Below are 23,104 nucleotides of genomic sequence, written 5' to 3' on the forward strand. Positions count from 1 at the left end.
ACAATGAGACTCCGGGACGCAACTTTCTTCTGTTGGTTCTTCCAAAAAGTCCTGTTGGAGCTAGAAAGAACTTTGTGGGATGCTGGGGTTTTACAGGAAGGGACCCAAGATCGGAGCAGAGCGTGTGGAATACGATTGCTAATTTGACTGTTTCGGAATACCCAGGTGAGTGAATTTCAGCTAAACGGGCATTCCACTTACCAAGTTCTAACAGTAGCTCCTTCCTGTGGGGAGTGTAGCCTCAGGCTCTGGAGGATGACACTCCTTGTAAAAGGATGAGAATTGACTAAATTATCAAGGTGTGTGTCACAGTAGATAATTATAGTGAAGATATCAAATTCCAGCTAACTGCGTTTTGGGCAAAGAAGTGGACTTTAGGCAAAGAAAGACTCCACCTTTTTTTCTTTTTTCTTTCTTTCTTTTTTCCTTTCCTTCTCTTTTTTGTTTTGTTTTGTTTTTGTTTTGTTTTTCGAGACAGGGTTTTTCTGTGTGGTGCTGGCTATCCTAGACTCGCTTTGTAGACCAGGCTGGCCTTGAACTCACAGAGATCTGCCTCCCTCTGTTTCCTGAGTGCTGGAATTAAAGGCATTCGTGATAGGGTGCTTTCCTAGCATTCCTGATAAAATGAACAGCCTCCCTTAAGCTCCCATTCCTCAGTAGGGAGGGGCACTTCTTTATTGGAGTTGAGGAGGAAATGCAACCAGCTAGAAAAAAAATTACCTAACTTAATTCCATTGAGAAGATAGTTCAGGATCTCAGAGACTTGGTGTGGAAAGGAGGTGACGTCATTGCTTTCTTGAAGGCGTTTGTGCGGACACCCTTTTCAACTGCGCAGGCGCTAAGTCCTCTCCGCTGCCGCGCGCATCCTGAAGTTGCCCTGCCCAGGCGCGAAGCAGGACGGGAAATCCAAGATGGGTCCTTCCATTTGAGTTCTTCGCATGCCTACTCGTCTTTGGTACCCCACTGCGGCTCATTCTTTCTGCAGCATCAGGGAGGGAAAGGGAATGAGAAGCTGTGGCGGCTGACGAGCCATCGTGACCGTTCTGCCGCTGCTCTCGGGCCTCCGAGGCCCCTGAGCCTGCTGGGAGCAGCCGGGGCTTGCAAGCGCCTGACGCGTCCCGAGTCACTCAGGTGCGGGCCAGGCCGAGTAGCGCATCTCTGCGACTTGGTGTCGAGGTTTTGTTGCACCGGGTGACCGAGTGCAGAGCTCCCCGGGGCGGGCATCGAGCTCACGCCGGGATGAGGGGGACCCTAGTGAGCTTTCCGGGGTGCGCCGCCGGATGCGCCTTGAGCCAGATGCGCGGGCTGCTGCCTCTGAGCGTTGTTTGTTAAAAAACACGGAAAGCCTATTTTTGTAGAGACACAACCCTGGGTCCTGTTGTTTGCCTATGTTCCTAGTAACCAATAATGACAGTTTTATTTATTGCATGTCAACTCAGGACTTTTATGTGGCCTGTGACGAATAACACGCTTAATAACTTTGGGGGAACTGTGAAAGTGTTAAGTATGATGCATTTGGGCTATGAAACTGCAATGTTTGATAATCTTGTAGGCTGTTTTAAACTATAAGAGAATGACATTACATGATTGCAAGTTCCTTAAATGTCGGCTACTTTGTTGATTAGAATTTGGAAAGGCCAGACACATTTTGGAATTCTTCTCCTCCTACTTTTCATAAGGCATTTGTGGTTCTGTTTCAAGTTGACCAGTTCTCAATAGTGATTTATTTCTAGGAGGTGAAAATTGCACTTGTTTTTGGACATAATCGTCCCAGAGATGGCTTTGTAGCTATGGAATGCTTCGTAGAATTAGAGGCTTTGAGGTGATTGCAAAATAAAAAAAAATTAAAAATGTCAAGAAGACTTCAGATGAGAGCTTCAAGTCAAATTTAATTAGACCTTGTTAATGTTGAGTGCTAGCTCAAACACATAACCGTTGGTAATAGCGTTGATATTAAATGCTATTGCAGAGGTTTTCTCAGAGACAGAATCCGCACATACTCTGCCACGAGAATGTTAGCGTGTTAGCCATCCTTTCGTACTGTGTGTAGTAATGTTTGTGAGGTGGGCTGGCGTGGCATGTTTCCACCATAGCTATCCGGGTCTTCGAGGTAGTAACGAACTGGCTTTGGGTGGGAGGCTGACAAGAATGTGTTTGGCTTTCACACAGAAATAATGGTGATATTTGGAACCCATGTCGAACTTCTTTGAAGAGAGGGCAACGATGATTGCAGCCGGGGATTTGCAGGAATTCGTTCCTTTCGGTCGCGACCACTGCAAGCACCACCCTAATGCTTTGAACCTTCAGCTTCGTCAGCTGCAGCCAGCCTCTGAGCTATGGTCTTCTGATGGTGCCGCTGGCCTGGTGGGATCTCTTCAGGAGGTTACAATCCACGAGAAACAGAAGGTTTATTAAGTTTTTCATCATATCTTTGAAACAAAGAATGAATAGTGAACTTGTAATGTAAAGCGACCTGGATGCATATGTGAGAAATGAGTCGATGTTGGCACTTGGTTAAAAGCTAATGTTTGGTCATTTCAGTGAGCACTGAAATACAGTGCTGCCTACTGAGGCATGTTACATAGCTTATAGTGAGAGTTGAGTGCTTTGATCGTGGCTCATTTTAACCTTTATCTTTACTTCATATGTGGGCAATCAAGTGAGAGAGATTAGAAATGGTACCTGCAACACATGTTTCTAGAAGAGGGTTGATGTCATATGAGAATGTTAAGAGTTTTTATGAGATGGGGCCTTTCCAAGGAGCCCAGGCTGACCTCTAACATTTGACCTTTCTGTCTCAGTCTTCTGAGTACTGGAATTAGATGTGTGTGCCACAGGGCCCTGCAGAAAACACCACCACCAGAAAAGAACAGTTCCTGTATTCCATCCCTGTCCTGTCCCCCATCCCAGCCCCTCTTTTTTTTTTTTGTGGGGGTGGGTAATGCTGGGGGGGGGGCAAACCGAGGTCATGGTCTCCGTAGGCGAACGCTGTGTCACTGAGCTGTACTGCTCCTCTCCTGCCTTGCTTAATCTTCATATGCCTTGAAATCGAATCTCTCGGGATGCTCACAGTTAGAAATCAGAAGCGTTCTGTTTTCCATTCATCCTGTGGGTAGGACAAGGGAAAGGAGGCATTTGCAGCCATGAAGCAGGTTAGTCCGCACCGCAGCAAGTCCCCCACTGAGTCCCATGTGTACCTCACTGTCTCTTTTCTGCCTTCTGCATACATTCAATACATATTTTTAGTTTCCCTTCAAGCATGGATTTTATTTTATGATCTATACGTAAGATACACTTTTTGTTAGTCCATGTTTTTGGCAGTGCAATACTGGGGACGTAGAAGTATAAAATAAAAACACTTACTATAGAGAATTTTTTGAGTCAGTTAAAAAAACAAAAACCAAATACGACGTGTCTTTTGCCTGCTTGTATGTCTGTGCACCATATGTGTGCAGTGCCCACCGAGGCCAGAAGAGGGCATCAGATCTCTAAGGACTGGCGTTAAAGATACTTGTGAGCTGTCGTGTGGGTGCTGAGACTCAAACCTGGATCCTCTGGTAGAGCAGCCAGTGCTCGGAACTACTTAGCCATCTCTCCCACCTCTCTTAAGTTATCTCAGGAATCCCCGGATACAGTGCGCCCACTATGCTAACCCACTCACTCCGCTCATCCATGCATAACAGTCCTTTTAGGAATTAGTCTTGGGTTGAGTCTTAATTCACAGGCAAACTGTGTTCCAGACTGTTGGAAGAGAAGAAGTGCTTGAGCATGTCGTGTGTTGTTAATTTTTAAGGAAAGCTGGCAGTTAAGAAAAGGAGTGAGCGAGATCGGAGATGCAGCCGACTACGACGAAGAGCTCTACGTGGCTGGGAACATGGTTATCTGGAGCAAAGGGAGTAAGAGCCAGGCACTGGCAGTGTACAAAGCCTTCACGGTGGACAGCGCTGTCCAGCAGGTGAGTTCCTCGAGTTTGCACAGTGATCAACTGTTTCATATAGCTGTTTGGGAAAGGAGCTTGTGTTTTAAAATCACTAACAAATGTACATCATGTCACGTAGTGAGGATGCTGGCAGGAAAGCAAGATTTGGTTTTATCCATCGTGACAGGGTCCCTGTAGCCCAGGCTGGCCTAGCCCTTGAGATCCCCCTGCCCCAGCCTCCTGAGTGCTGGGATGACATCACCATGTCTGGCCTGTCACAGTCTTTACACTCTTCGTTGCCAATGATGCAGTCTTTATTTATTTACTTATTTGTTTTGTTTTGTTGAGACTGGTCTCTACATGGCCCTGGCTGTTCTGGACCCTACTGTGTAGTCTATACTGGCCTTGAACTCACAGAGATCCCATTGCCAATGCCTCTTGAGTGCTGGGATTAAAGGCATTAAATAAAAAGATTACCCAGCACAATCTTTTATTTTTATTTCTATTATTTTTGTAGTACTGAGGATTGATTTTAGGCCCCTTTATATGCTAGACAAGCACTTTTTTGCGCGTGCGCGCGCACGCGCACACACACACACACACACACACACACACTGCACTTCAAATCATGGTGTTTAACACTAGATGTAGGACTTGCAGTTTGTTGTTGTCAACAAAAAAATTATTTATTTTTATGTATATGAGTTTCTACCTGCATGTACACAGGCATGCCAGAAGAGTGTATCAGATCACATTACAGATGATTGTGAGCCACCATGTAATTGCTGGGAATTGAACTCAACGCCTCTGGAAGAGCAGACTGTGCTCTTAACCACTGAGCCATCTCTCCAGCTTCGACAACAAACAATTATGTGATATTAAAATCACAAAAAATACTTTAAAATACATGATTAGTATAATTCATTTCCAGCTATTGAATACATAAAGATGACTGAGTTTATAGTGGAAGGAAATTCAGCCTAATCTACTATTGGAGTAGTTTTTGGAACCAGTTTCTGAATATTGATAGAAGGAGTCATGGGAAGCTCGGCAATTATTCCTGTCTGATGAGGGACACTCTTAACCTTCTGATAAATACAACCTGTAAGTGTAAAAGAATGGTAGAAGCAGAAATCATTTTGTAACTTCCAGTATGCTGATCAGTTCAGGCATGGCTGTAACAGCTAATTAACACCACTGCGAAACAGGATAATACTTGGCAGTCAGGCATTGCTTCCTAAATGTAAAGAGACAAGTGAATCTTGCTTGGAGTTTGTCTCTAGCCCATCCAAGTGATTGAGTTTCATGTAACTTACAGTAGAGTAAAGGATTTTATGAACCTTCAGCTAGCTGTAATATAGGGGGAAAAATGGGATATCTGCTAAATTTTCTTTTGAGAAGTATTTAATGTGAATATATAGATCTAGCTCTCAGTTTGTAGTAAGCTTAAGACCCAGGGTCCAGATTACAAAGCAGCATGGGATGAGGAGTGGGCGAAGGTCACTTGGTGGTGGTGTGGCTGGTAAAGGCACTGGCTCCTAAGTCCCTGTGACACCCTGAGCTGCAGCCGCAGGACCCACATGTTGCAAAGGGAGAGCTGACTCCTGCACTTAGTTCTCTGACCTCCATAGGTGTGCTATGGCACACACAACATAAATAATAAATGCAATAACAATAAGGAACAGAGGCCTGGTGTGGTGCACACCTGAAATCCCAGCACTCAGGAGGCAGAGGCAGGCGGATCTCTGTGCGTTCGAGGCCAGCCTGGTCTACAGAGTAAGTTCCAGGGCTACACAGAGAAACCCTGTCTGCAAAACAAAACAAAATAAAATGAAAGAATGGCTGAAGGCTGGTAATTATGGAAGCTTGTAGATGGGATGCATTGTGTGTCCTTTGTGTATGTATTTGAAAATTTCCATAGTAAAGAGTTTAAAAGAAAAAAAAATAGGGAAATTAGTAACTAGATGAATCCAGAATTTGGGAATGTTTACATTGTGGTCTCTTTTAAAAAGTGAATTAGGGAGGAAGAAAAAGGAAAACTGTCATGGATGGCAGACACTAAAATGACATCATCAAATTCCTGTTTTCTGGAACAGGGTTTTACTGTGTAGTACTCAGGTTGTCCTCAAATGAGGAATCCTCTTGCCTCAGCCTTATGTGCATGTGGTTCAAATGCCAGGGCAAACGCAGTACTTTTGAGCTTGGTTAAATGAGCTCTAAGGTTCTAAGAGCACGAGGTAAAAAGTCTCCTCCAATCAGCCCCGCACACACAGCTGGGTGGGGATGGGGGACTTGGAAAAATGAAGAGTTAGGTGACATTAAAATTTTTTTTTTCCTGAAAGCTAGTAGTTTTGTGATTTCTTGTGTTTTTTGTTTTTGTTTGTTTGTTTTTTTTTCAAGAGAGGGTCTCTGTATAGTCTTGGCTGTCCTGGACTCTCTTTGTAGACCAGGCTGGCCTCGAACTCACAGCGATCCACTTACCTCAGCCTCCTGAATGCTAGGATTAAAGGCGTGTGCCACCATGCCCGGCTAGTTTTGTGATTTTTTTTTTAATTTTTATTTTTTTTAAATTAATTTATTCATATTACATCTCAGTTGTTAGCCCATCCCATGTATCTTCCCATTCCTCCCTTCTTCCCACTTCCCCTCTACTCCCCTCCCCTCCCCTAAGTCTGTGTCTGAGGGGGACCTCCTCCCCCTGTATATGCTCATAGGGTATCAAGTCTCTCCTTGGTGACCTATTATCTTTCCTCTGAGTGCCACCAGGCATCTCCATCCAAGGCACATGTTCAAATATGGGGCACCAGAGTTTGTGTGAAAGTTAGATCTCCTTCTCCACTCACCAGTGGAGAATGTCCTGTCCATCGGCTAGTCTGGGTATGGGTTGTGATTTTTTTTTAAAGAGAATGTCTTCAGCTGGGCATAGTGGAGCACACCTTTAATCTCAGTACCTAGGAGGCAGAGGCAGGAGGATCTCTTGGTTCGAGGCCAGCCTGGTCGACATAGCATGTTCCAAGCTAAGTCGTGCTCCACAAAAACCCTGTCTTGGAAGTGAACAAACAAAAGAGAACATCTTTATTTTCTAAATTAAAATTAGGATTGTGGCATGAATAGCGGAAGATGTTTTCTAAGCATTTTTAAAATATGAGCATAGAGCCTGAGATCAGTTGCTGAGTCCTGTTTAAGCTCTCACACAGCCCTTGATTTTGTGAGATGCAGAGTTTGTACAGTCTCAGTTTATGCTTGAGCTTTAACTGCAAGACTTGGGTCAACTGAGCCTTTTGATTATTTTATTTTTCTTTCTCTTAAGATTTAATTGCACAGCATGGTCTACAAAGTAAGTCCAGGACAGCCAGAGCTGTTATATAGAGAAACCCTGTCTTGAAAAATCAAAAATAAATAAATAAATAAAATAAAAATAAAAATAAAAGATGTAATTGCAAATTTATCTCCTTAGAATATGTAGGATTGTGTTCTAAACTTACTTTTCGTTACTCTTATTTGTTTCCATGGTATGTATGTATGTATGTATGTATGACTGTGTGTGTGTGTATGTGTGTGTGTGTAAATCTGTAATGAGCTGAGGAAATGTATTGTTATAATGTCGTTAACTGACAGTTGATTTTTTTTTTAAATGTAATTTTCTTAGACAAGCATTTGTTTTGATCTTAGGCATTGTGGTGTGACTTCATTACATCACAGGATAAGTCTGAAAAGGCCCACAGTAAGTTTATTTATGACATTTTATTTTCCATGGTTCTGAGCATTTACCCCACTGTGATACGTTTATAAGCAGCCCTTAATCACACGGTGCATAATGCATCGGTGAACGGTTGCTGTTTGGATTGAGCTGTTCAGCAGGAAAACAAACAGGCCACAAATCCTGTCCCCTTTCCTTCCAGAGAGCCACGAGGTAGAGAAGTGCATCTGCATATTGCAGAGCTCGTGTATGAACATGCACAGCGTGGACGGGAAGGATTACATAGCTTCCTTACCGTTTCAGGTGAGCTTAATGCTGTAAGTGCTCGGCACATGTTTTCTCAGTGAGGATGTGTGACAGATTTCGTGTAGCTTTCTTATGCACTAAGGCTGTTAGTTTTGACTTAACCAAGACTCAGTAGTTTCAGTTCACCATTTGTCTGTCCTTTCCACAATAATTGTTTTTTAGTGAAGTAAATTATGAAGTATGAGATGCTTATCAGCTTAATGATATTTATAAATATTTTAGATATTTTGGCTCTGTTATATTAGAAATATGAATAATACCCTTTCATTGATAGGTGGCGAACGTCTGGGCCACTAAATATGGCTTGCTGTTTGAACGAAGCAGTTCCTCGCATGAGACGCCTCCGGGTCTACCTAGGTATTCGTTTTACTCTGCATAATTTCTTAGTAAACTTGAAGTAAACTTGTTAGCCTAAGTGTGCGGAGTGGTGACGCTATCCACGTTCACGGCGTGAGTGTTACAACATTCTCGTGCCAGTTTGAGCTCACCCGTGGCCCTTCACTCAGCACTCCGTTGCCCTGTGCTCTCCTTAGTGACACTGGCAGTCGCGTAGTGATGACAGGATTCAGTTCTCAGCTCTGCCATGTCCTCTCTCTACCACTCTGCACAGATCTCCATCGCTTTCCTAGTTTTCATTGCCTAATTTGTTGCAGGAATGTTCTTAGTTACCTCTTGGGATCTAAGCAGACTGTCAGAGAGCGCACAGTTAGTGGTGGCTGCCTGTCGAAGTGTGCTTACCGCACGTGCCTCCCTGTGTACTGGGGGCTTACTGGGAGGAGGAAGGCGCTGGACAAACACTGTGTGTGAAGGCAGATACCTGCTGTGTCCAAGATGTTTCAGATTTTAGTCTCTGCGCTGATAGAAAGCCAGCCCTTTCCCTCCTCTTTAGCTTTCTGAAAATTGCAGACTTAATTACTTGAAGTATTTTTCTCTTTTTAAAAATGTACCTATTTATGAACAAGCATAGGAAATTAAGTTTCTCGATACCATAGGCATGCTGCCATTAGGAGAAATGAGTGAACAACTGTCTTATGTCTCTCTGGGTTCTGTGATGTGTTGGCTGCTCTTTGCAGGTTCCCCCTGGACAAGTCAGCTTCCTTCTATGTGTGTATGTACAGAATTATTACAGGAAGATATTTTTACAACTAAAACAGGATGCCATGACAGACAGTATATGAAGAGGTTAGAAGGTTGCTTTTTGAGATAGTAGCTGTGACAGAGTGCTTGGCAAGCACCTTGAGGGAGGAAGGACTTACTTTGCTTCAGAGTTTCAGCCCTTGGTTCAGGGAAGACATGACAGAGTTCCTGATGCGAGGGCTGTGTGGCAGAGGCTCTGCACATCTTGGCAGACCAGGAAGTGAAATGAGGGATTGGAAACAGGGCTCGCCCGTGGCTCTCAGACAGACCCTGTTTTCCCAAAGGCTCCACAGTCTCCTAACCAGTGCCACAGTTGGGGACCAAGTGTTCAAATGTGAGCCTCTGGGGGCATGTCATGTCAAGCGGTAACAGGAGTGTTCAAGTTGCCTGTTAGCACTGAGGTGCACACCGTTCTCCTGTCGGTGATTGTCTGTGTATTTGTTTGCTAGAGAACCTTTGCCTACAATGTTCAGCATGCTGCACCCACTCGATGAGATAACTCCACTTGTTTGTAAATCTGGAAGTAAGTGAACTTTTATATTCTTTTACATAAAGCTCTGTTTTGACATTGGGGGAGGGAGGAAATAAAAGTAAAGTTTATTTTAAAAGTGACTTGTTTTATCAGAAGATAATGTGAGCGTGTTATAAAAGAAACTTTTATCAAGAAAATAACTCATTGAAAGCAAGGACAACCCTATTCAAATCTAGCCAGTGGACAACACATTCTCCACAGTTGTGGGAGAGCGGGAACTGACTCTGATAAGAACTCTGGTGCCCCCTATTTGACTACTTCCCCTTAGTGGGGGCCCTGGTGCCACTCAGAGGAAGGGGAAGCAGGCTACCAGGACAAGACCTGATAGGCTGTGATCATAGGATGGGTGAGGAGATCCCCTTCTGTCACAGGCCTAGGGGAGGGGGATAGGGCAGAAGAAGGAGGGAGGGGGAATGGGAAGATACAAGTGAGGGGATAACAATTGAGACATACTCTGAATAAATTACTTAAATTAAAAAAAAAAAGCAAGGACAATAGTTATCTCAGTAAAACTAAGGTATATAAATCAGATAGGGACACTGATGTTTGTTAACTTGCCTGTAGGGGACTGACCTTTAAAAATATGAAAATGATTGGTACTTGGATGAACTAAAGTTTTTTTCTTTTTTTTTTTTTTTTTGGTTTTTCAAGACAGGGTTTCTCTGTGTAGCCTTGGCTGTCCTGAACTCACTTGGTAGACCAGGCTGGCCTCAAACTCACGGCAGTCCACCTGCCTCTGCCTCCCGAGGGCTGGGATTAAAGGCATGTGCCACCAATGCCTGGCTTTTTTTTCTTTTTTGAGATAAATTACAGGTCCTAATTGTTGGGACCTTTAAGTATTTCACTTGCTCTGTTCAAGTTTACTGAGGCTCCTCCACACTTTGAGTATTTCTAAAGTGTTCCTATATGCTTGGCTTTAAGTTTAGGCTTTACCAAACGTGACTAGGCACCCACAGATAATAGGCTGAAGACTAGAAGGACGTTTGTAGTCTTATACTTGTACATTCCAGATGCCACTGAGGTGTTACATTCTGCATCCATGAGTGTGGCTAAATCAAGCCACTGTCCTTCTCGTGTAAATATGCAAGCTGTCCTTTTGAAGTTGTAGCCAAAAAAAAGGCCAGGTGTGGTGGCACACACCTGTAATCCCAGCACTCTGGAGGCAGGGGCAGGAGGATCTCTGTGAGTTTGAGGCCAGCCCGGTTTACAAAGTTTGTCCAGGACAGTCAAGACTACACAGAGAAAAACAAAAAACAAACAAACAAACAAAAATCGTGATTATATAGGATGTTCTGAATAATGTATAAGCAGTAAGAAGGTAAGATTCTAATGTGATGAAAGCTGGGTGTGGTGGTGTGTACCTATAGTCCAGCTGCTGATGCAGCTAAGACTGGCTCTTCGCAGGCAGCCGGGGCAACACAGTGAAGCTTCTGTGAGTGAGTGTGTGTGTGTGTGTGTGTGTGTGTGTCTCTGTCTGTCTGTCTGTCTGTCTGTCTTAAAAGATTTTATTATTATTATTTTTAGTTATGTGTGTGTGTCCATGTGTGGTATGCGCACATGAGTTCAGATGCCCACAGAGGCCAGAGGGTACAATTGGATCCTTGGCGCTGGAGTTCCAGGTGCTTGTGAGCTGCTTGGCATGGGTGCTGGGAACTAAACTCTTAATGGCCGAGCCATCTCTCCAGCCCTGTTCCTCCTTCCTAAAAAGAAGAGCCCTCTAACTTTAGGGGGATGGTGGCATCATAAGTTAATTTTATTATTTCTTTCGGTTTTTTTTTTTTTTTTTTTTTTTTATGTTTTGGAGACAGGATCCCACTGTGTAGGGTTAGCTGGCCTCAAATCCACAGAGATCTGCCTGCCACTGCCTCCCAAATGCTGGGATTAAAGGTCTTGTGTCATCATGTCTGGCTAGTTTTTATTATTTCTTTATAAAATAATTCTGTTTCTGCACAATAATCATTTTTTTCATTTTCCAATATTTTAACTGAGAAAGAAGCTGTCAAGGATATGGGAACTGGTTTGTGGTGCTTTAGAAAAATAACTGGACAGAGCAGGAGCAACTTCCTTTGTAATAAGTAAAATACATATTGCTTACTACTTTTGGGTTAGTTATTACAGAGGACAGAGTAGAACCAGTGCACAAGTCAGACCTTCCCAATAGATAATGGTAATCTCCAAAGTTGATTGTAGGCTGGATGTGGTGGTGTGTGCCTGTAATCCCAGCACTTGGGAGGCAGAGACAGGCAGAGCTCTGTGAGTCTGAGACTCATCTGTTGTACCTAGTGAGTTCCAGGACAGCCAGAGCTCATAGTGAAACCCTGTCTCAGAAAAACCAGAGAACTAAGCAAACAGAAAAGAAACGAGGTGAAGAAGGAGGTTGATTGTTGAAGGGTGAAGGCGTCTGCATCCTTGGCCTTTGGCTGGTGAATTTATTGATGAATCAGGGTAGATCTTCAGCATTTGAGTTGTATATGTGCATGTCAAAGTGCAGCAGTCACGACTTGTTGAGTGCATTTTAAGGAAGTCGACACTCAGCATATTTAAATTTTGTTGTCAGATAACATTGAGTGGGTTTGTACTTCAGTCTTGGTTCCCTTTCCTTTTAGGACGATGAGAGCTTTCTTCATGGAGAACTCTTCTAAAAGAGCAAAGCCTCTATTCTGTGCCTGCCCATGTCCACTTTGATTTTCAGGTCTGTTTGGCTCATCACGGGTGCAGTATGTCGTCGATCCTGCAGTGAAAATTGTGTTTCTCAACATTGACCCCTCCATCGTAATGACCTATGATGCTGTTCAGAATGTGCATTCTGTGTGGACTCTGCGGAGGGTAAAGCCAGAGGTGAGGGTGACTGATCCTGCTTCTCCCTGTGCGAGAGAGCGAACCCTGAACACTTGCATATTTTCAAGTCTACCGTGCATTTTCAGGGGAGTTACCTCTTCATTCTAATTGTTTTCCATTTTCCCCATTCATTTTGACCTAAGGAAGAGAATGCTGTTTTAAAGTTCCCTGAGCAGGCGGGGACCATGCAGAATGCAGCCACTAGTAGCTCCCTCACAGCACACCTCAGGAGCCTTTCCAAAGGCGAGTCCCCTGTGGCTTCACCCTTCCAGAATTACTCCTCCATCCACAGCCAGAGTCGCTCAGCCTCCTCACCCAGCCTGCACTCCCGCTCTCCTTCCATTTCCAACATGGCGGCTCTAAGGTGGGTGTCTTTCTTTGTTTTAAACAACATATCCAAAGCTTTTTTTTTTTTTTTTTTTTTTTTAGCTCTGTCATGTTTGGAAGGATTTAAGGTTTCTTTTGACAACTCTTGGATAGTTTTTAGGGGGAGTAGGCATAAACCCAATGTGGCCTTCTCTTTACTTTAGGTCTCTCCTTTCTCCTGGTGGCGAATCCTTGTTTTTCCCAGAATTCCTCTCTCCCTTAGCCCCACCTATCTCCTTTGCCCTGTCACACACAGCAAGCAGTAATTAGCATCAGACCATCCCTCAACAATGGCTACTTTAAGAATTCTAAGCCCAGCACTCGGGAGGCAGGGGCAGGCGGATCGCTGTGAGTTCGAGGCCAGCCCGGTCTACAAAGGGAGTCCAGGACAGCCAAGACTACACAGAGAAACTCTGTCTCAAAAAAACCAAAACCAAAAACAAAACAAAACAACAACAGCAAAGAATTCTAAGCCCACATTGCCCCAGTTTGGTTGCATTTAGAACCTGCTAAAGCTGCTGTGAGGTTGCTTTGTTTCTCCCATGAGGTGGCAGCAGTTGGATGAACATGTAATTCTACAAATATTTTGTTAGCTTTTTTTTAAACCTTAATTTATGATTTTTTGTTTTGTTTTTGATAATATGCATACCTGCCTACATGTCTTTTTATTGGCAGAGATGCACACGGATGCTGCTGCATGGACAGTTCTGTTAGTTTGGATATGTCTCAAAGTACAGCAACATACTTTAGACCTTTGTGAATAATGAATGATTAAACCATTTATTTTCTGAAGAATGAAATAGACTCATTTTCAGTTCTAAATATATATGCATATATATATTATATATATATTATATATATAAATACAGAGCCTCTCTGTAAAGCCCTGGCTGCCCTGAAACTCACTCAGTATGAAGTCAGGCTGACCTAGAACTCAGAGAGATCTGCCTGTCTCTGCCTCTCAAGTGCTGAGATTAAAGGCTCCCTCCTCTGTGTTTCACACGAGTGTGTTTTAACATGAGTTCTAAATAAAGTTTTAGGCTATCATAAAGTGCATCAGGACGAACCATTTAAATAGTTGCTTAAGCGCCGGGCATGGTGGTACTCGGTAGGCAGAGGCAGACAGATCTCTGTGAGTTCGAGGCCAGCCTGGTCTACCAAGTGAGTCCAGGACAGCCAAGGTGACACAGAGAAGCCCTGTCTTGAAAGAAAAAACCAAAACCAAAAACCAAAACCCTAACCACCAAACAAACCAAAGCTGCTTAATTCTGAAAGTGTCTGTAAGTGGCATTGCACCGTAAGTACTTCCTGTGGGTGGGACTGGAGACGTGTTACCGCATGTGTTAGATGCTCACGCTGCTCGTGGTGATGCCCTCTCTCTGCTTGTTTTGCAGTCGTGCCCATTCTCCTGCCTTAGGTGTGCACTCCTTCTCAGGGGTGCAAAGATTCAACCTTTCAAGCCATAATCAGTCGCCAAAGAGACACAGTGTTTCTCACTCTCCGAGTGGCAGTTTCAGTGACTCCTTCTTGGCTCCAGAGACAGAGCCAATTATCCCTGAGCTGTGCATTGACCACCTGTGGACTGAGACGCTGCCTAATATAAGGTTTGGCCGATACAACTTTATATTCAAAGGAAAACGTTACTAATGTTTTTTGGGAAATGTTTGGTGTTGTACCTGGTGGTTTAGTTCAGTGGTAGAGTGCTTGCCAAATATGTGTGAAACTTTTAAAGCATCTTTCAACTTCAGTCACATTATAAACACATAAACTATATAGAGAAACACATTTTACCACCTTAATTTTAGGAGGAATTATTGATACTAAAGTGACACAAAAATGTTTTGTCATCAAATATTCTTTTTAAGATAGTAACTTTTGAACTTTGAGGTGTCTGAAGTTTTGGGGCAAAACACTGAATTCCATACCGTCATAGTCAGGGTTCTGTTGATGTAAACAAAGACACCATGACCACGGCAACACTTACAAAGGAACGTTTAATTGAGCCTTGCTTAGAGTTTCAGAGGGTTAGTCCGTTATCATGGTAGGGGGAGGCAGACAAGCATGGTACTGGAGCAGCAGCTTTTCAGCCTCATACAGAGGCAGCAGGCAGAGAAAGAGCCAGACCCTGGGCCTGGAGGAGGCTGCAAAGCCCATCTCTAATGACACGCCTCCTGACCCTTCCCTCACAGCTCATCAACTGGAGGCCAAGCATGGAAATTTGAGCCCGGGGGAGGTAGAGGCAATCTCATTTAAACCACCACATGTAGTTTGAAAATTTCTAGCAGTTTTTAGTAACTTTTGTCTCTGTGTTAAATGTCAGCTCTACTTTTTCAGAAATAAATAACCATACTCTTTTTATGATTTCATTGATAATTTGTTAATGAATTCAGCCACATGCCAGTGTGTGTGCACTAATTAATAAGGTGGTTTAGTAATTGTCCAATACATAGTTAAAGGTAGTTCCACTGGAGCTCTTACTGCTCTGCAGGCAGAACTTGGAGAAGATAGGCATGCTAGGCAAATGTGGTCTAAAGAGCAGTTCAGAGGGTGTGTGTGTGTGCCCTGTGGGGGCGGGGACAGACTGAGAATGAAGGGGCAGGAGAGAGCGGTTGCTTTTTAGGCCTGTTACTCATGTATATAAACACACAAAGAGCAGAACAGGCTACAGGTGTTAGGATTTAAAGAGTTTGAGTGTCGAGTGCGAGCTCTCGGGTGCCTGTAGGGCCTGTGGGGTCCCTGGGGGCCTGTGGGGTCCCTGGGGAACTGTTGGGTCCCTGGGGGGCCTGTGGGCCTATGGGGTCCCTGGAGGGCCTGTAGATAAGTTTGCAGTGTTCCTGTTAATTCTGGAATCGTTAGGTGATGGTGGATGTGCATAGTGTGAGACTTTTCCTAGTCAGGGTTTTTAAACATTCCTTCAACTTTCACATTAGTCTGTCATTTACTAACAAGGTAAAACCGAGTGGTGTAGAAGGCTAGGGACTACAGGGCGACAGGAAACAATGGGGGCTACAGGGAGACAGGAAGCAAAGTCAGGTGGGAGTAGCAACAGGGACATCATGAACACAAACATTTCAAGAGGAAAGTGGTGCTAGTATTTCCATGTGCTGGTGCTGTATGGTCCTGACTGTTGACCTTGGAGGTGGACACTAGTCAGGTCACTTCTACAGGCTTGAGGGGTGTAGGGTAGCATGGTGCAAAAGTGAGCTTAGACTTGGAGGATGTTTTGAGGAGCTGCCTAAGGGTGTTCTGCATTCATTGAACTATGTAATGAGAAGTAGTCTGTGAATGTCACCCAAATTTGTTGCTTTGTATATATAAAAGATGGGTTGCTTTTTTACCTATCTACATAACGCTAACCCTAACCCTGAGTAAAAATGATTGTGTGTGTGTGTGTGTGTGTGTGTGTGTGTGTGTGCATGTGCGTGCACATGTATGTTTGCAAGTACAGTTACACTGCTATGGACATGATAAGGTCTGGGATTGATAGCAGTCTTCCGTGATTCCTCTACACCTTACTTACTGAGGCAAGGTCTCTCAGTTGAGTCCAGAGTTGCTTAGTCTGGCCTGCTGATTAGCCCCCCTGTTCCTGGGACCCCTCGTCTCAGTGCTGTGTTTACACTTAGACTGCTGCACTCACCAGACACTTAGGCTCTGGGAACTCAGACTCCATCCTCACGTTTGCATGGCAAGCGCCTCTGGTTGTGCCCTCTTCACGGCCCCCCATTTAACCCTTTGTATCCTCCTTCTTAGGACGTAGTCCTAGAGTAAGGCTTTCATGTGAGAGTCCTTGAGTGGGCTAAACTCAAGTAGAGAAAGCATTGAACACAGAGAAACGACAACGACGGAGAGACCGGGGAGTCTGAACCTGGAAAGATTAGCTTTAGAAGCGCTAGCTGATCACACATACGGAACATGGGGTTTCTGTGTCATGGTTATTGCTTGATCTGGGAAGTATTCAGCTTTCTTGTAGAATGTTTTCAAAAATGTTTAAGTTACTGAGGTAGATTTGGACTAATACTGACAGTTTATTACTGTGTCTATTTCAGGGAGAAAAATTCTCAAGCCTCGAAGGTATTTATAACGACTGACCTGTGTGGACAGAAGTTCCTGTGCTTTTTAGTGGAGGCCCAGCTGCAGTTACGGTAAGTGTTTCTGTTTCCCGTTACCGCTCAAGGAGCTCAGGACCAGTTGCTTCTCTCCCTTTCTGTTTGTCCTGTGTAGCCTTATTGAGAAGTAGGTCGTGCCTCATACGATTAACTGGTAGTAAGTACACAGTTTCATGGTTTTTAGTAAATTTATAGAGTTGTGTAGCCACCAGCCACCACAGTTCAGGCGTAAACATTTCTGTGACCATGTGGAGTCCCTCTGCTATTTGCAGCTAGTCTCGCCCTGTTCCCAGCTCCAGTCAGTCATTCTGGGAGGCTTTCTGCCCTGTCTTAGAGGTTTTCTCTGGATATTTTATGTAATCTATCATCATATGTTCTTTCTTTCTTTCTATCTATCTATCTATCTATCTATCTATCTATCTATCTATCTATCTATAAATACATTTTGTAGCCCAGTCTAGTCTGGGACTTGGGGGAGATCTGTTTCCCTCTGTCTCCCAAGTGCTGGAATTAAAGGCATTTGTCACCACCACTCTCACACACGCGCGTATGTGATATCAACTGTTTGACTTCTCAGTGATTTTTAGGATCTACCCTGTTGGGACATGAATGAGAACCTCCTCAGTGTCACTGTGCGGTACTTAGTGTATAGATTGGTCACATTTACCCAGTTACCAATTGATGGATAGTTTGTTTATTTCACTGTGTAGCCCTGCATTTCCCAAAACTCTATGTAGACCAAGTTGGCTTTGAACAATTGAGATCCACCTGCCTCTGCCTCCCTCTGGGCAACACTACCCCTACTTGTTTTCACTTTTTGGCCACTGTGAGTCAGGAACCTGTGAGCAAGTATCTTTGGGTGACATAAGTAATTATGCTTTTCTTGGGTGGACATCTAGTGGTGGAATTGTTGGACTGACTGGTAAATTCATGTTGAACGTTTCAAGAAATTGGCCAGTTGATTTCCAAAAGGGCTGTGCCTTGCATTTCTTCCTCCAGTATGTGAAGGCTTGTGTCTCTTTTTCCTTAATGGTGTTGGATGCTGTTAGCATCTTTGATTGTAGTCACCTTAATGAAGTGTCAAGTGGTTTCTATTTATATTTCCCTAATGCTTTTTAAAGAAATCATTATTTTCTGTGTATGTATGTTTTGTCTGCATGTATGCCTGTGTACTTGGTGTGTGCATGCCTGGGCCCCCACAAAGGTTCTTGGCAGAAGAGCATCTCGGATCCCCTGGAACTGGAGTTACAAATGGTTGCGAGCTAGTATGTGGATATTGGGACCCAAACCTGATTGTCTGGAAGAGCAGTCAGGCATCCTGACCTCTGAGCCGTCTCTCCAGCCCCTCCCTGATGCTGTTGGTATTGGTCATCTCGAAGGTCACTAGCCGCACTTGCTTTCCTAGCAGTAGTGCCTACCCACGTGTTTTGTCCACCCATTGACCTTTTCACTTAGAAGTTACTATAGCTTACAGCAAGCTGCAAAATTACAGAGAGGTCCTTCTATACCATTAATTCCTTTCAAATTTGAGGGTTTTAAAAATTATTATTGGTGCCTGTGCGTGCGTGCGTGCGTGTATGTCCATTCGTCCGTCTGTCCGTCTGTCCGTCTGTCCGTCTGTCCGTCCGTCCTGTGGAGGTCTGAGGGCAAGTTGGAGGAATCTATTCTCCTTCACTGTATGGTGCTAGGATTGCACGCAGGTTGTCAGCCTTTATCTAGGCTGAGCCTTCTAGCTCCCTGGCCCCATACAGTTTTTTCTCCTAGTGGTAATGTCTTATGTAACTATAGCATGTTTCTAAAATCAGGAAACTGGTATCAGTATGACCCACACATCTCTCTTTTGTTTTACATGTATTCATATCTGCAGTTTTGTGTAACAGTCATAACAGTTGATAGAAAATACCCTTGTCAGGCTGGAGAGATGGCTCAGAGGTTAAGAGCACTGGCTGCTCTTCCAAAAGTCCTGAGTTCAATTCCCAGCAACCACAAGGTAGATCACAACCATCTATAATGAGATCTTGTGTACTCTTCTGGTGTGCAAGTGTACATGCAGGCAGAGCACTGTATACATAATAATAAGTAAATATTTTTAAAAAGACAAGAAAATACCCTTGTCACTGTGAATATTTTCCTTTTGCTGCTTTTTTTGTATCCATCCCATACTATCTGTCCTCTTGTTCTCCAACAGTAGTGAACACAGACTAGTTTCTCTGTCTCTCTGTGTCTGTCTCTGTCTCTTAAGACAGAGTTTCTCTGTATAGCCCTGGCCATCCTGGAACTCTGTAGACCAGGCTGGTCTTGAACTCAGAGACCTGCTTGACTCTGCCCCCCAAATGTGCCCCCATGCCCAGCCTACATGACACTCTAAAGACTCATTTTTTTTTTCCTCATTTTTATTTTCACTTTTAGCTGTGTAAAGTTTCAAGAGAGTAACGACAAGACCCAGCTTATCTTTGGCTCTGTTACCAACGTACACGCGAAAGACGCAGCACCGGTGGAGGTAAGCGCATGGGGAAACTACTGTGCTCTATGAGAGTTTTCTGGAAGTTACGTTAATTTACTTAGAATAGAAGAGATTTTGATTTGCCTTTTTTTTTTTCTTCTTTAGAAGATAGACACCATGTTGGTACTAGAAGGCAGCGGGAACCTGGTGCTGTACACTGGCGTGGTGCGGGTAAGTTGAAAGCAGTGCTTCACGCTTGTGGTAGAGCGGCCTCCTGCTTTGTTTGGTAGAAGATACTTGTGGAAAATGAGACTAACTGTGGAGGCCAGTCGTAATTCGGACTAGGGCTCACTGTTAAATGCATTGGCATGCACCTGTCACCACCAAATGGGGACCTTTATTATGGCGAGGGAGTCTTGGAATCCAGTTTGGGAATGGAAGCCCAGCTGCTTTGGGAAGCGCCAGCCTTGTTGCCGTGTTTCAGTGTGCTCACTGCTATGTATGCTGGTTGCAGCTTCCTTTTGTAACATTTGTCAAATTTAAAAACATACTTAAGCCGGGTGTGGTGGCTCACACTTGTAATCCTGACACTTTCGGGGGCAGAGGCGGGTGTATCTCTGTGAGTTTGAGGTAAGCCTGGACTACAGAGTGAGTTCTAGGACGGCTAGAGCTATATAAATGACTCAAGAAATCAAAAATAAATAAGTAAAACTACATACTTAGTCTGAAGAGCAATGAAGGAAATGTATTGCCAGTATCTCTTATTTTTCTATTAATGTATTGTTATTTGTTTTTAAGGCAGAGTCTCACTAAGTAGCACAGGTTTGGGGACCCCCTCCACACCCACCCCTTATTCCTGGCCTGCCAGGAGCTTTATTATGTTCTCTGAATGCAGCTGCCACCTGCCGCCCCAGCACACTACCCTGACTTTTCCCATAAGCCGCCCTTTGATTTTATTGTTACCTTCTGCACTTACGTGTGAGTCACTATAGAACAGTTGGTTTATTTTTCCTCATTTTTGAGGAATTTTTTTATATAAATGATTTTTATATAAAAATGATTATAAGTACGACTCTTGATGTACTTCATGAAATTTTATATATTATTTTGACTTATTAATATCCCTTTCCAACTTTTTTGCCAAAAAATTTCCTGAATCAAAGAAAAGAATTTATACCTAGGATGTCACAGTTGGCTGGTAGAATTTGAAAGGTTGTTAGTGTGCATTTTGCTTTTCAGTTGTGTGCGGTGAGCGTGAACACCAACACATGTAAAGAACTTTTAACTCACGTGCCTAAACATACAGCTTAAGGACAGGCTCTCTTCATTGACATCTTCCCTGTTATCCTCATATTGCTCAAGGTGGGGAAAGTTTTTATTCCTGGACTTCCGGCTCCTTCCCTGACGATGTCCAACATGATGCCTCGGCCTAGTACCCCGCTTGATGGTGTTAGCACTCCCAAGCCTCTCAGCAAATTACTTGGATCAATGGAAGAGGTAAGAAGCAGATTAGGTCTTCTCAAATGTTAATCATAATTTAAAGAAGTTTGGCCAAGTATTATTTCTTTGCATGGTTAATTTAATTTTAGGTAATGTTTAGGTACATGTTTTCAAGTACAAGTGGTGGTTCCTATATGTTCACCTCCTTTGTACTATGAGAGGTATTTTTTGAAGATGAGGAGAGGTGAAAATTATACCTTTTTTTTAACCTAGCGATTTCACAATTTCCCAGGTTGTAGTAGATGTGTGATCTGCATAATTTCACCTTTAATCCCAGCACTCTGGGAGGCAGAGGCAGGTGGATCTCTTGAGTTCGAGGCCAGCCTGGTCTACAAAGTGAGTCCTGGACAGCCAAGGATACACAGAGAAACCCTGTCTCAAAAAAAAAAAAAAAAAAAAAAGAAAGAAAGAAAAGAAAAAAAAAATCCTAATTGTTTAGGGTTAGGATGGCTTAGTGCTTAAGAACTGGCTGCTCTTCCAGAAGACCTGGTTTCAGTTCCCAGCACATGGCAGCTCATAACTGTTGAGCTGCAGTTCCAGGGGATCTGGCATCCTCACACCCGTCCATGTAAAATAAAATAAAATAAAATATTATTATTATTATTTTAGAAGAGTTCTAAGTGAGGAACAGAAGGTGTTAATGTTTCTCCCTTCACTGAAGGGAATGTACACTGTTTGAGGCACGCCATTCCTGCCTGAATCCTGGGGGTAAGAAGGGTAAATAAAAGACCATTCAGGGCAAGGGCACAGGAGAGTACAAAAGGCTTTTTCTGGGGGTCGCATGTAGCCCATGCTGGCTACTCGCCATGATGGAGCTCCCGATGATGCGGGTATGCAGTGCCTTATCCAGCTAGAAGATCTTTTGATCGTTGTTTCTCCATCACCTAACACATGAGCCAAAGACTCAACAGATCTGTGGAGTGAGAAGGTGCTGTGTTGGGTGAGGCAGTAAGAATAACTTATTTTAAAGTTTTATCGCTATTTTCTTATTCTAGCAACTGTACTATAGACACTTGGTCCTCACTTTTGGTAGATGTGCAGAGGTACCTGGAGCTTAGTGGTACAAAGTTAGCAAATAAGTGGTAAAGCTAGGATCAGCAGATCAACCATCCTACCAACGCGTTTTGACGAAGATGGAGGGAAGGAAAGTGTCCTGAGTGCAGTTCCCTTGGCATTGTATGCTTGGGAGAAGTTTCTCAAGTCCTTACTTGTTTTAGGTGGGTTTCTCTTAGGGCTGAAAGTAGGAAGGCTGAGTGAAATCTGTCAGTATAAGAGAGATACAGAGGTCTGAGCATGGTGCATGTGCAAAGGGAGAGAGTGACGTGGCAGGCCTGCAGAGGTGTAAGTGATGGCGTGTTGCTAGCAGCGTTTGTTCCCTTAGGCTGTTGGGTGCCATATATAATGAGGCTGGTAGCTGTGCTTACCAGGCTAGAGCGCCTAGGGACAAGCCGTCTACACTTGAAGGGCATCATATGTATATATGTATATATGCGTGTATGTATATATGTAGTTTTCTGTGAAGAGCGCGGCCTGCTGCAGGTTCATCATGACTGGAAGAGAATGATCAGAATCATCAAACCATATGCAAAAATACACTTCTTTATTCCTTAATTCTCAAAAAAATCTCTCACTGTGTTGGGTTGTGACTTTCTGTAGGTGGTTCTGCTGTCCCCAGTTCCAGAGCTGAGGGATTCTTCAAAACTTAATGATTCTCTTTACAACGAGGATTGCACTTTCCAGCAGCTCGGAACTTACATTCACTCTGTGCGAGACCCTGTTCATAACAGAGTCACCCTGGTAAGTCCTCTTCAGAGGCTGGAGTAGCTGCTGACACTTCCTGTTTGGCAAGATGTAAAATTAGGTGTGAAAATGAAAACGGACGCCTCACGGTTACAAACATTTACTGTTGTTATCTGATGTGCATGTGTGTGGGGTGTGCGTGCATGTGGTCAGAAGGCAGCTGCGTGGAGTTTGTGTTCTCCTGACTTCCTTTATGTGGGCTGTAAGGGTGAGCACAGGTTGCTGCCTTTCAGGATAATTGCTATAGCCACTGAGTTACTTCGCCACTTGTATGTCTCATAATTTATAAGACACACTATCATTTTGTTCTAGTCTCCTTTAATTCTGTTTTTTTGTTTCTTTGTTTGATTGTTTTTCGAGACAAGGTTTCTCTGTGTAGCCTTGACTGTCCTAGACCCGCTTTGTAGACCAGGCTGGCCTCGAACTCATTGTGATCTGCCTGCCTCTGTCTCCCGAG

At 43.7% G+C, this 23,104-nt stretch overlaps 1 protein-coding gene across 2 annotated transcripts in view; it reads left to right on the top strand.

Moving 5' to 3' along the window:
• The first annotated feature begins 814 nt into the window (after window positions 1-814).
• The window catches only part of ANAPC1 (anaphase promoting complex subunit 1), a 77,166-nt gene continuing 54,876 nt past the window's right edge, over window positions 815-23,104 (top strand). Inside the window, exons 1-15 of one of the 2 annotated variants that reach the window (XM_084774589.1) lie at window positions 815-1,131; window positions 2,170-2,406; window positions 3,794-3,955; window positions 7,592-7,643; window positions 7,822-7,922; window positions 8,200-8,282; window positions 9,512-9,585; window positions 12,287-12,432; window positions 12,576-12,796; window positions 14,193-14,402; window positions 16,845-16,940; window positions 19,314-19,404; window positions 19,513-19,578; window positions 20,710-20,844; window positions 22,504-22,644. In XM_084774589.1, coding sequence (XP_084630715.1) covers window positions 2,194-2,406; window positions 3,794-3,955; window positions 7,592-7,643; window positions 7,822-7,922; window positions 8,200-8,282; window positions 9,512-9,585; window positions 12,287-12,432; window positions 12,576-12,796; window positions 14,193-14,402; window positions 16,845-16,940; window positions 19,314-19,404; window positions 19,513-19,578; window positions 20,710-20,844; window positions 22,504-22,644 — 1,791 coding nt within the window. In that variant the 5' untranslated portion in view covers window positions 815-1,131; window positions 2,170-2,193. The remainder of the gene's footprint in view (window positions 1,132-2,169; window positions 2,407-3,793; window positions 3,956-7,591; window positions 7,644-7,821; window positions 7,923-8,199; window positions 8,283-9,511; window positions 9,586-12,286; window positions 12,433-12,575; window positions 12,797-14,192; window positions 14,403-16,844; window positions 16,941-19,313; window positions 19,405-19,512; window positions 19,579-20,709; window positions 20,845-22,503; window positions 22,645-23,104) is intronic. The other variant, XM_084774590.1, reaches the window with a different exon arrangement.

This window comes from Acomys minous (assembly GCF_964271855.1).
Source record: "Acomys minous genome assembly, chromosome: 3".
NCBI lineage: Eukaryota > Metazoa > Chordata > Mammalia > Rodentia > Muridae > Acomys > Acomys minous.